Consider the following 14381-nt stretch of genomic DNA (forward strand, 5'->3'; position numbering starts at 1 on the left):
TACGGCTGATGCTGGTTTAAAAATATATCCATTGTCATATTTCTACGCCTTAATAGATGTGTCTTTGCCACCAGTAACTCCGTTAGGATAATTACTCCATCAGAGATATTTTGTCACCACGCATGACATAATAAAGTTTAGTAATTCGTACTTTTTAAGGGCTAAAATTAATGATAAATTTAAATGACGAGTTTATTTTTCGTTCTATTTATTTACGGTAAAAAATCTCATACAAGGAGGAACAGAGTTGCAATAATAATAAATAATAGCTGTTTCAGCGTTTATTAGGCCGTAGGCCTGTCGCCGATCCTTAACATCGCAGAACATTCACAGCTTGTTGCGGTCTCGACCTCGCAACTCACTGCTACAATTTCTGCTTTGCTTAACCGCCCGGCCTCCTTGCCGATTCTGACCAGAAACTGGCGCACAGAGCTGGGATCGAACCCGTGCCTCTCTGCGCCAATCTTGGTACTCTGAACTGTAACCACTGCGGCCACCCTGCCCAGTGGCAAAATGGTCGTTTTCCCGGACAAATTCCGAGATTTAGTTGTAATCGTTTGCGTTGGTTGGCAAAACTTTATGATGGCGGTATAAACTTAGGCTTTCCNTACGGTAGACGTAGTAAATTCAGGTTTACTGTTTTGCATGAATTTGTGGTATATTTTAAACCAATAAGTCGTCGGAAAGACCAAAAATTAAAATATGGTGCAAAACAGTAAACCTCTCTGATGCAAACGCATTTCCCATTACCGCGATTTAATCCCAGCATGGATGACAACAGATTCAATCCCAGCATGGATGAACGGATTCGATCCCAGGATGGAAGAATGGATTCGATCCCAGCATGGATGAACGGATTCGATCCCAGCATGGATGAACGGATTCGATCCCAGCATGGATGAACGGATTCGATCCCATGCGTGGCTGACAGATTCGGTCCCGGCATGATGACGATAGGTTCTGTGCCAGCAATCATACACACCAACATTTTCTTCCGTTGCTCTGGTAATAGTTAGGAATAAGAATTAACAATCAAGTTCCTATGATCGATCTTGGCCAACTCGTGAAAACACAGTATCAAGATAAGTACTGATATTTATATTTGTAACGAATCCTAATCAAAATTTCCACCACCAATTCTCAAAAAAGTTTAAATTGACACAAATCAAGAGACATATTGTCACATGTGGGAGATCAATCATTAATTTTTTTCAAAATTGCAGTTATCGCATGAACAAGGCATAGCCAAACGAAAATTAGTCCTGTATGTGTCCTACAATTCAGCTTTTTGGAACTTCTATTACATTGCAAGTTTAAGTTTTACTTCAAAAACTATCAAGTAAATCTTTTTTGTGAAAATTCTAAGCTTAAATGCAAGTAAAATCAAGCTGTGTGACTTGTACACATTACAGAGTGCGTTAATCATGCACGGTACAGTCGTTGGGAAAACCGTCACCTCTGATTATTTTATTAAGATACCAAAGATAAACGTCGAAGAAGAAGCTTTATAGAAGGATTAAACAAAGTGATAATGTGAGACGCACTATCTCTGGTCATAGCAAGTTGCAACTGTGCCACTACGTTTGATCACCTGTGAAAGGTGCCAGGTTAAATAAATAAGATAACACTACTATAAGTCTATCGTACGCTGTCATAAATGATTATATACTGAGCATATGAGATTAGATTACCCACCTACCAAGTTTCCTTGAATTGAGAACGAATTCTCTTATCAAAAGAACGAACTCTCTTATCAGAGTAAAATATTTAATCAATATTCTACTTCCGTCTTCATAAGTATCCAAAGCTTTTCTTTGGTCAAATATTAAGTTTCATGTTTGGAATGAAAAACTTGAATTCTTCACATATATATTTGAACGTTGAAACACACGTATAACATGAATATTCTTATTTTTATATTTTTTGTGTGTTCAAATTGAAACAAATGTTACGTATTTCCACCAGCGGTCGAAATATCTGCAATGCAAATTATTCTAAATTATTACGATGTACTTTTTACACCGAATAATCATCAAATCCTTCATGAAGTTCAGAAAATTCGGATTTCTTGCTGGTCTGTTAGTGTAGTTGAACTATGTTGAATTTAAAATAGTAGTTCATTATACAACGTTTCTATGTTTAGTTTTCTCCGATTACTACAGTATAACCCCTTCTATTACGTTGTTCGTTCAAATTTAATTACCTCGCTTGTTCAAATGAAATTTTATTTATTCTTTATATTAAATAAAATGATAAATTACTTTCAACTACGAAAATTTTATTATATCAATTCATCAATCTAAAACATCAATAGGTAACTGTGTAAAACCGATCAATTATTGCTAGAATTCAATTTTAGGAACTGATATGCAAAAACAAAGATAAAGTATTTCCTCTAATATCGACCATCGTAATATAATACTTAATTTTCTTGAAATATCGCACGCATAAATTAAAAAACAATTCCTGGAAATATCTAACATTTTTATTACGTGATAAGCATTACGTGAATAACTGAATTTAAGATCATGTCATTTACCTAATCATCTAGTGGCTGGATTTCTAATTTATAAAATAGATGGTCTCTGAAATTATCGAGCATTAATCAGTTTAAGTTTACTGATAAGACGAAAAAAGTTACGCAGTGTCATAAATTTGTGAGTTCTATACGACACACAGTATTCACTGAATAGTTAATACGTATCACCTTGCGTAAATGTTAATATTTTCCTTCACATGCAGAATCCGAAGCGACATAAACATATTTTAGTAAAATATAATCCCATATAATTTCATGCTACAATTGGGCAAGCAATGTAAAAATAGTTTTCTCTCGGCACTTCATTAGGTTGTTCCGCAGGTAAAACTTATCAAGGCGGGTAATTGGAGTTTAAAATAAATGCTTGTCAATCGATCGCGAATCTTTCCAATTTATATTCAATGTAATAATTTTGTACGTTCCTAATTATATATTCATTCGCATCTAAATATGGAATATCTTGAATTTCTATCTTGAAACAAAAACGTAATGTTGACAAAACGTAATGCTGTATGTCGGCTTTCAATTTGGAATTAATTATTATACATGTTGACAATTATAATTATTAAGTGGCCTCTTCCTTGAAATATAACAACGTTTGATCAGAGCGAAGGTTGATACAATTCTACGTGTGTTGAATCAAATAACAAGAGTTCGCTTCATGTTACGCTTGAAAAAAATGAAGTTTTCAAGTTAACGTACGTAAGCCTCGCGTCACTGATATTTATGATTAGTTGTAATAATAGAAGAGTTTCAACTGCACATCAGTCATGCACGGCCACAGAGGTATCGGAAAAGTTATCTAGATTGAAACAGTGACTTATTAAACGGACACAGCATATTCATAAATTTTTTTGATATTAAAAAAGTTCTTTTCAATATTTTTTTTAGTACTGAGCTCGTGTCATGTTATCAACAAGATTGTTATCTGAAGATGCCACTTTTGATTGCGTTTCACACCACAAGGAATACATTATGCATATGTTCGGGAGTATTTTCAATTAATAGGATCTTAAGAGAAGGAGCAGGTAAAATCATTGTGTTCGCAATTCAAGTCATCATTAAATGGCATGATGATTGATATATAAGATTGAAGTGTAATCAGAAGATAAAGAAGCCATTCACTATAAAAGTCACACGAGCAGGAGAAATAGAGAAAGTGAGATTCGTGTCATTGGTCCAACTTTGAATGAGATCAATCCGTCAGGAATGTAAATTCCTGGCCTTTTTTGCATTTATTCCATCATGCATCAAGATGCATTGCGCTGTCATACAAATTTTAGCAACAATTTTCCATCAACCAATTTTCAATAACATTCCGACGCCGGTTAAAAATCAGTTCTCTTCTGACCTGACGCCACCGTAGAGAATCCAAGGATGAATTTATCTCTGAAGTTGTTCTCCGTCTGTAAGATTGGGTTTGTCGGAACGCACTATTTGAGATCCAGGAGTAAGTATATTTCTGTTCTGAGAATTCTTACGACTTCCTTGTGACATTTCTGAGTTATTGAACAAGGCTGCCAGGCGGTTGTTGAAATATGCTCTGCGGTGTTCGTCTGGGGTCAGCGCCGGAAACCTTTTCTTCATGGTGCCGAAGTCGCCGAAACCACCAGAGAAGGTATCTCCATGAAACCCATGTGAAGTCATCCCGAGGTATCGTTTCTTCATTGTACCGAAATCCCCAAAGCCTCCAGAAAAGGTATCTCCATGAAAGCCATGTGATGTCATACCGAGATATCGCTTCTTCATGGTGCCGAAATCGCCGAAGCCCCCAGAGAAAGTGTCTCCATGGAACCCGCTTGAAGTCATGTCACTGTATCGCTTTTTCATTGTGCCAAAATCACCAAAACCGCCAGAAAAAGTATCACCGTAGAAGCCGCTTGAGGTCATGTCATTATAACGTTTTTTCATCGTTCCAAAATCACCGAAGCCGCCAGAGAAAGTGTCACTATAAAACCCTTGGGCATCCATGCCAAATTTCCGTTTTGTGGGAATATCTTTAAGACCATTGAACAAACTTTCTGATTTAGATTCGGTCTTAATTACAGACGGCAATTGTTCCCCTACGCTTCGTTTATTCCTTTTGACTGGAGAAAAATACCCGAAATGATCATTAAAAATTCCTTCGTGGAATCCTCGAGGTCCCATCTCACTGGGCGATCGCTTGTAGTCATCTACTCCTATGAACATACGAGGCCTTAAGGACCGTTTAGTGATGATTGGTTCAAGATTTAAGTTCTTAACAAACATGCCTGGAACTACAACATCTTCATTAAATGTTTCCTCGCTCCCAGTAACTGCTTGATTATTTCGTTTCTCCCTATTAATGAAATTTTCGAAGACTGGACTGGAATTGTCGTCTACGGAGCTGCCTAATTGTTGTCCTGAATGCACGTCAAGATAATACCCATTGCCTCCAATATCCTGGTCGTCGAATTGTTTGTTGTTCCATGTCATTGAAGGGCCATCATCCAAAGTTTGCATAAATTGATCGTCGTATCTTTTAGCGCCCCATGCCATCATAGGATCATAACCGATGCTCTGCAAGTAAGAATCACCGTAGCTGCGCTTGTTGCGTTTAGTAGCCACGATGTCTGCGTCATTCTCGCGGGCCAATTTTCCTTCAGTTCGAGAGACCACGATCTTCCCAGCAGCAGGCCCCCCATCTGTGGAAAAAAATTAAGTTTATATGGTGATTTGTTAAATAAATTATATCGTGCATTAAAAGTTTTATCTTCGCAATTATCTCATCCATTAATCAATCTCTTGTAAATTTCACTTGAAACCTAAGGTCCGAACTCAGAGCGTTCCCAAGTGTTTTTTCTTGCCACTATTTCACCTGAGCTTTAAAGAAAGGAAAAAATGTACATTTTATACTTATTTAGTTTCAACATTTTATCAAGGCTCAGCCATTGAAAAATGTAAAAAAGTAGCTCAAAATCGAAAAATTCTGTATGTTTTTCGAGCGTCCATCGATCAGCCTATGAGCGATCGTGTCTCCCAAGATGTATGAATCATCGGAGTCACTCAAGGGATTTGGTCCCTTCAAACAACGTCCACGTCTTGCATATTTCATCGTCACCATGTCGGCCTTGGCATGCATTCGCAGGATAAATTTCTCTTCTCAAAATTTCACGCATAATACAAGTTATCAAATCCCACCAGATATGATGCCTGGAACGCACTCGTTTATCTTAGAATTATTTAGCACCGAGTTTCCGATATTGAAATTAGAAAAAAATTGAATTTTACCGCTTATTTATTAAACTGCAAAGCGATTATAGACAGAAGTTTAAAAACTTTACAGTACCGACAAACTGTTGCAATACTATTCAAATCTAGGCACAAAATAATCAAACAATCGAATCTTACCTAAAGAAGCGCATTTCTTTATTTTGTTACATGATCAGCAGTAAGAGAGGTCGCGATCTCGACCTGAGGCACAATAGAAGCTCCAATAAGAAGGCACTTTACTCGACATACTATAGTCTTCAGTGCCAATTTTTATCGGCAGCTTAAGTGTGGTATCCGAGAAAGAACTCTTTGTGTTAGAACTCGATACTCTGATGATGTAACGCTGCTGTTATTGCATTGAACATTCGGCATGATGATGGTAACTCATGGTTCCCGTAGACTTAGAAAAACATTGCAAATTTTTTCCTTTATTTCAACATTGCAAACAGTTTAATTGTTTTTCATAATTATTCGGGATTGGAATATTTGACAATTTGATTCTACGATTTGCCCAGTGTTGAGACAAAAAATATATTATTTTAAACCCTCAGGCCGTTAACCGAATGAAAGTTAATGTAAAAAGACGTTTTCTACAGTGTGCAGTTAGACCTTAAGAAATATTATTAGACCTTCAAACAATGTAGATGCTGTTAATAATTAAAGTGTTATTCATCCTAAAAATTTCAGTGAAGAGTTCATTCTATTTATGTTCGACATCGTACACCAGCATAATTCAGTCTCTGCACCGACGCCTGAATAAAGTGCAAGCAAGTGCACATGAAAGCGGCTTAATAAATAATGAATCTGTTCACCGCTTGGCTATTTTTGTATATTTCTAATTAGTAATCATCAAACGTCTGATAGATATTTGTAAAAATAATAATTTTCATTATTTGGTTCTGAATGAAGGTTATTTAAAAGCTTATATGAATGCTTCGATGCCTATATTTTTTCTTTTTATTTACACCTTAGAGCGTTGACTGATGTTAATTCTTATTGGGAGTTGTAAAAAATTTGGTACTACTAAATAGTCAAATTTTGTTTGTGCGGATACGATTATTTTTTCACTCAACTTAGTAAATGACAGCTTTAGTAATGTAATGACGAAAAATAATATTGAGTTTATAATAATGAAATAATCAAAACGATATCGACTGATAATACCCTCTATAGAGTTGGCATCGCAAAATAGATACATTAAGACTTCATGACAGATCCGAGCGGCATTATATTACTAGTATCTTTTCTTCATTGCAGGGTTTAAAGGGTGCCGGCCAATATTTTATTTAATCAAATTGATGGCTTTATTAAGTCCTTTAAAGTCGATGTTATTACAACCATCCGTGTGAAGAGCAATGTAGCGTTCAGTAAAGTTTGGCGCATGTTTAAAGCTTATATAATATTTGTAATGAACATCTTTTAACTCCATAAAATTGTCCATTAACGTTCCAGTTACCCATATTGATGGGCTTGTAGCTCTCTGATGCTATAGTTATGAAGTTAAAATAGCGCAGTGACATACATCGTAATGATATCTTTAATACTGCACAGCAGCCCATTATTAATCTGTCGTATTTTTTAAATTAATTTATTTCTCGTCAAAGTATCACATTAAAAAATTTAACAGGGTGCTTTAAATATATTCAACAAGCGTATGCGTTTTCATGGTATCAATGGTTATAGCAATGAACCGGAAGCCTTTCCCATATATTTGTTAGGAATTGCTCAATAGATAAATAAGATTGAATTAATTTCCCTCTGGGATGGAAGAACTGTTATGAAAGAAGGATATTTTTAAAATTGGAAATCAACGCAATATTTCACGGCAATTGTAGTTTACATGTGAAAATTTATCAGAACCCAAATCCTACCTCTCTGTTGGATTTCGTGGAAACCTAATAAAATTGCGTACTTTAAAAAAGTGTACAATCATGCAAATTACACAACAATGCCAGATAAATTCACGTCCACAAACGCATCGGGTTTAAATTGCATTGCTGTTGGTCGAGAAATGTCAATAATTAACATCATCACATCGAATTTTAAACTTTGTGTATCCGTTATCAATACCGGCCAATTACCGCGTCAGGTCGTTTAACGTTGTCATCGATATTCGCTTCCGTAGGACATCGAAGGACTGTTTACAGTGTTTAATTGAGCCACGCCTCTCAGAATTTAAAAATTATGTGCAAATATCCAATTTCGTGTCATAATAATAAGCAAATCAGCGAGTACCGAGTCTTACTGAGGGATTATTTTATTTATAAATAACATCCACTAATTTCATTTGGGGATTGGGTACTGTATAAATACAAGTTCCATTGAAAAAAATTATTCTCTATATACCTATATATTCTCTCTGGCTCAAAATATTGTGAATTCCTTTGAAAAAATTTTCTTAATATTATCACCTGCCGATATTGCTTATTGATAGCATTTCCTCCCCTAGAACACATGCACGCACATGATTCCTAATGATATAGAGAGAAAATCACCTCGCTTTTCCCGAATTTCATTTGAGCGGCTATTAAATTTTGCAGCCGTTTATATGATAATTTCCGGATTAAATTCTTCGGAGTTTATAGCCCTTAAATAAATATCATCCCTCGTATCGCGCAATGAAAATAACTAGTTCGATTGAGGTTCGAACTTCAGTCAACTATTGGCTCAAGCAATTACGTTAATTGTAGAGCCAGAGAACGTCGTGTATGCAAGGCAGGACGTTAAGTGCTGTTCTCGTGAGAGGCGTTTCGTCGTGGAAACTATAATAGTTTTAGTTTTCTTTTATTGTTAGTCTAAAATATTTCGGTTTCCAGCCAAATTTAGGCTTAATATAAGCCTTGAATATCTAGTCTAATTTTTCGTATGAATTTATAATTATTTTTTGCTGAAGCGAAGTTTGTCTATGCCTGAAAAAAGGAAATCATGCATTCTAATTCCTAGCGGACGACAATTCCGAAACCAAAATTTAATTCAACCGAAACCGAATTTTTAAACTAAATTCAAAACTCACGGAGGCAGACATTCGTTATGTGGTCATCAAACTTGTTATGAACTTCCATGATTCTACAACTGAAAATAAAATTCACCTAAAAACATGTCCGTTTGCGTTCAAACTGCATAACAAATTTTACCTTTGATCTCGAAAATATTAGAAGCTGATGAAGTTGTCTTATACTACGTAATGTTTTTGGATGAACTTTCCGGATTCCTCAAGTTTGCGTCTTCGTTTACTAAGAGAAATTATTTATTTACTTAATCATGATTCATGTGACCCGGGATGCGTTTAAATGTACTGAATATTTTTATAAAAACGTAACAAATTAGTCAAATTTAAATAGCTTTTAATCCACTTTAAAAGAATAATTCATCGCTTTATTGCATTCACTCCTCCAAAAACCGAAGAAGTCTTCATACATACACAAGTTGAGGCAAAGCGCTAGCTCGCCATTTTCTGCACGCTGAATTTTGTCGCAGAAAGTGTGTGGACGTTGCTCCTGCATGTACGCAGGAATGTAAATATAGACAAGGCGAGGGCTCGGTCAAGTGAAATATGGACTGTGCAGCCACTCCCTGTCTTCGAATATCCTTACACATTTCTTTGGCAAAGTGCGAGCAACGTTCGCGCTAGCAAAACTCTTATACGTTTTTGAAATTCAGAAGATAAAATCTTGCACAAGAACCGAAAACAACGCAAGATATATAACATGTCCGTTTTTTCACAGATTTTGTGGTATCACAGTGGATGTACTAGATATTTTCATAGTTGATATGAAAAATAAATGTTGATAACGATCTCCATTTGGGATAAATATATGTATGACATAAGGTCAACATGCTTTCCCTGGAGATCGGATACGATTCGAGATTCCTTCCATAATGCAAATTTTATCTATGTATCCTAATGCTTCGTCAACTAAACAATTATAATTGAATGATGGCACATTTAAACCCCCATTTTACGAAGCTGCCTATTACAAACCACATTTCGAAATTAAAGCAAATGTGCCCGTTTTCATCTCTCAGTAAAATTTAATTTCGTAAAACATTCGACAACATTCTAGTTCTAATTATAGTTTGCCGATTTGTCGTGATTTTAGCAGTGAAAATGAAAAATAAATATGCGTTTCAAAATTACTTTTGGAAGACAACACTCCTGAAGGGGCCAATGTCTCCAATTTTACTAATGAGCAATGAATTTCTTTTTTTTCTTTTCAAATTTATATATATAAAAAATAGTATGTCTGTTTTTTTAGAGATTTTGTGGTATCACAATGGATGTTCTAGATATTTTTATAGTTGATATGAAAAATAAATGTTGATAACGATCTCCATTTGGGATAAATATATGTATGACATAAGGTCAACATGCTTTCCCTGGAGATCGGATACGATTCGAGATTCCTTCCATAATGCAAATTTTATCTATGTATCCTAATGCTTCGTCAACTAAACAATTATAATTGAATGATGGCACATTTAAACCCCCATTTTACGAAGCTGCCTATTACAAACCACATTTCGAAATTAAAGCAAATGTGCCCGTTTTCATCTCTCAGTAAAATTTAATTTCGTAAAACATTCGACAACATTCTAGTTCTAATTATAGTTTGCCGATTTGTCGTGATTTTAGCAGTGAAAATGAAAAATAAATATGCGTTTCAAAATTACTTTTGGAAGACAACACTCCTGAAGGGGCCAATGTCTCCAATTTTACTAATGAGCAATGAATTTCTTTTTTTCTTTTCAAATTTATATATATAAAAATGACTTTTTAACATTTTTTATAACATATAAAAAATTTTTGTTTATATAATTTACACTATTTATTCCGTCAATTGATTCATGCATTGTATCCAACCTCACGTAAGTGTGCAAAATTTCAGGTCGATTGGAAAGGTATGTGCTAAATATAGAATAAGATTCGTTGCAGATAAGTAAATAAAAAAGAAGTGGATTAAAGAGAAGTGTAGCAATAAATAAAACAGTGACAGCCATTGAGCTCACCCGAAAAAAATCTGTAAAAACATGACCGATCCGAAATGCCTGGATTTAAAAATCGTCATATTCATGATACATTAATCATGTAAAATTGTGTTGTTCAAGTTACTTGCACAAATTATGCATCTAAAATATGTACTGTATTACTGATATGTGTAAATAACTTGGGTACAAACGATCTTCATGTGTGAAAGAAATACATGATAACAATAATATGGCATCAATGATAACCATTTGGAAATAAGACATTACGCCGTGGAGTGTGACTGACGCATTTTGGGTAAAATGAAAAGTGAAAATAATAATTTTGAAGTTTCATGTTGTGCGCAAAAAACGTTGCTTGTTAGTGTGTTCAAATCCTGCATCCACTTGAAAAATTATTTCAATCAGCCGCGTATAAAACAGGCTCAAATGGCAAGGGCCCAAAGACGCCACTGAAAGTGCGAGGCCTCGTATAAAACGCGCCAAATGACATGAACATCTTGTAGAAATTTGCGCAAAGAGCTTCAGGCTTGTAAGTTCATTATAAAGTAAATGGTGAGCCCCCAAAAAAAATTATTGTAAGTATAGCAGCACTCAGGAGGACATCTATGAACCAGGTTTCTTGAGAACGGATCTTCTCTATAGTGTAATGGGAAAGGTTGTTCTAGAATGTTAGAATGCATGTGTGTTTGCAATCTGTAAAAGAAGGAGAAACCTGCTTTTAGCCAACCTTGGCCTCGGCTTTCAGTTCTTAATTTTATTTTTATAAGTAGGATGGATACTAAAATCATAAGTTTATGAAAGTTAAAAAAACGAGCTTTGCTAAGTTTATGGAAGCATCCAAGTGAGATAGATGGACCAAGAGTGAGATAGAAAGATTTGATATCTAACTTGATGAATGAAAATGATGGTTAGGGTTAAAAGCATTATATGTAAGCACGCGCAAGGTGCAATAGCAAGAAAGACCAAAGTACACCAGAAATTAATTATCGATTCAAAACGTAAATGACTGAAATTCATGACCTGGCTGAAATATTTTGCACATCATCGACATTTTGGCAACTCACCTTCTTGGAGGTCTGGAATTTGTTTCTGACCATCACCGCCAGTGCTTCCATCTTCTGCTCCACTTTTTTTCTTCCCCTGGTGTATCTTGGCGGAGTCATAATGCCTTCGTTCAAAATCAGATTTCTCACCAAGGAACGATTCTTTGCTAGATTGACCATCGCTGGTTTTATTTTCGTTCCCGGTCACCCTGAGTAAATTAGGATGATGATATTCAGTTTCGCCTTCAGCAACTTCGTTGAAATGGTCGGGAAACTTGTTAGTTTGGGTCTCTGGTTTATCACTTGGGTGATTTCCAGCGAATCCTTCGAGTAAATTTCCGACATGTCCTTCCTGCAAATTTCCTTCGTGTAGATTTCCGACATGTCCTTCTTGCAAATTTCCTTCGTGTAGATTTCCGACATGTCCTTCTTGCAGATTTCCTTCGTGTAGATTTAAGGCATGTCTTTTGTGCAGATTTTCGACATATCCTTCGTGATGATTCACAACTTGCCCGATGTGCAGGTTTCCGGCATATCCTTCATGTAGGTTCCCGATGTGTCCTAGGTTCATATTTCCACCATGACCATGCTGTCTATTCCCAGCCTGATCTATTTGCAGAGATCCAGAGATAGCAGCTGGTACATTTCCGGCCTGTTCTTCTTCAGAATTTGCATGCTTTACGTGCTGGACGCTACCTGGATTTCCTCGGTGCAGGGAACTCCTCGGAAATTGAGGGCTAACTGATGCAGCGCCAGCGCAGACCGCCAGCATAGACACAAGCAGCGCAACCGCCAGCGGCTGCTTTAAGGTTTTCACGTTCAGCTGAAAAAAAGGAAACAATTTATTTTAAGCTACTTTATTCCGTGCCATCACGGGTTCAGTTTTATTTAATTGTATTAGGTGATATTAATCTTGTTGTTTAATGTAATTAAATGATCCTTTTTCTAACACATATAAAGCTAATTAGCTTATATTTTTGCTTACTCGGTACAATACATTTAACTTCATTTGTTACGAGGTTTTTGTTATGACGTATCCTCTGATTTAAATGAAAAATAATGATGGAACTCAGAGAACATGTTATAATAATAATAAACTATACTAAGTTATTGGCCGGCAGTAGATTGTCATCCGCAATAATTTACGGAATAAATTTTGAGTAAAGACATTATTTATTGAAGAAATATTTCTGATCTGCATGGCTAGTGAAACTAAACAACGATCAAAATATTTTGCTTTGAGAGGACATCCAAAATTTGGATTTATAGCCTTATGGACGGCTAACATTATATATAGCCTCATATTATATATAGCCTTATAGACGGCTAACATTATATATAGCCTTATATTATATATAGCCTTATAGACGGCTAACACTATGTATAGCCTTATATTGTATATAGCCTTATGGACGGCTAACATATTAAATATAGCCTTTTATTATATAAAGCCTTATTGACGGCAAACATTAAATATAGCCTCTTATTATATATAGCCCTATAGACGGCTAACATTATATCTAGCCCTTTATTAAATACAGCCTTATAGACGGCTAACATTATATATAGCCTCATATTATATATAGCCATATAGACGGCTAACATTAACCACTGATCAATGGCATAACAAATTGGCTCAACGGTGACAAAAACTTCATTAAAGTTTGTTGTCATACACAAAACGGCGGTATTCATTTACCAAGCGATTAACCTTCGATATTAACGCTCGCTTCATTTCCGTTTGAAATTAAATTTTCGACTGAGTTCTAATTGTTTTTGTTAATGAGATGTTGAATGAGTTCAACGGAAACTAATGTGCACAGTTGCATAATATACAGATTTGTTTAAAAGCTTTACAATATTCAATAGGAAAAAGCTTTTCGTTTATTTCATTTAGAGGATAAACTTTTTGCAAGAGTGCAAACATGGAAGGAATGTGACGTATGAAGTAAAATAAAATAAGGGCTATGCGAATGAATTTCTGGACTTTGGTAATCCACATTGAATATTTTAACTAGTCAGAAATGAATATTCCGAATGTGTACAAGTTTGGAGTCATAATTAACCGCAACCTAATTTAAAGCAGTCATGAAATAAGCGAACCCACCAGCCCCTTAAAATAGGGCCGAATCGTTCAATCAATTAAATAGAAACGGTTTTCACAAACGCCTAACTTTGCGACATATAACTATAGCTCAGCTCATGGTCAACTCAGCCATTCATCCAACTGTGGTTGATAAATGAGTACCTGGCTTGTCCAGGGTGTTGTGTAATGCAATAAAATGGTTCTGGCGGGTCAGCGAGCCAGTGATGGTCGTGGAACTACCAGTGGCATTAGGTGCCCGGAAAAACTTAACTATCACCCTCCTAGTCGCCACTACCAGGATGGGCAATTACAACAACATAACAACAACAACATATAACTAGATGCATTATTGGTTTTAATCTGTCACAACTAACGTATTTTATACATGTTTACAATTATTCCTGAGATATATATTATATCAATTGAGCTTATTGGGAATTCAACGTTTCTGTATACTACGACACTACACGCAAACATTTACTCTTCTGATAAA

General features: G+C 35.6%; 1 protein-coding gene across 1 annotated transcript; it reads right to left on the reverse strand.

Moving 5' to 3' along the window:
• Positions 1–3416: 3416 nt before the first annotated feature.
• Positions 3417–12625, reverse strand: LOC108673967 (the record flags this gene model as incomplete). Its single annotated transcript, XM_018161859.2, has 2 exons — positions 3417–5205; positions 11824–12625. Coding segments are annotated over 2 exons (2085 nt in total), but the record flags the coding sequence as incomplete, so codon positions are not given.
• Between the last annotated feature and the right edge of the window lie 1756 nt (positions 12626–14381).

Source organism: Hyalella azteca, unplaced genomic scaffold, assembly GCF_000764305.2.
Source record: "Hyalella azteca isolate HAZT.00-mixed unplaced genomic scaffold, Hazt_2.0.2 contig6212, whole genome shotgun sequence".
Taxonomy (NCBI): domain Eukaryota; kingdom Metazoa; phylum Arthropoda; class Malacostraca; order Amphipoda; family Hyalellidae; genus Hyalella; species Hyalella azteca.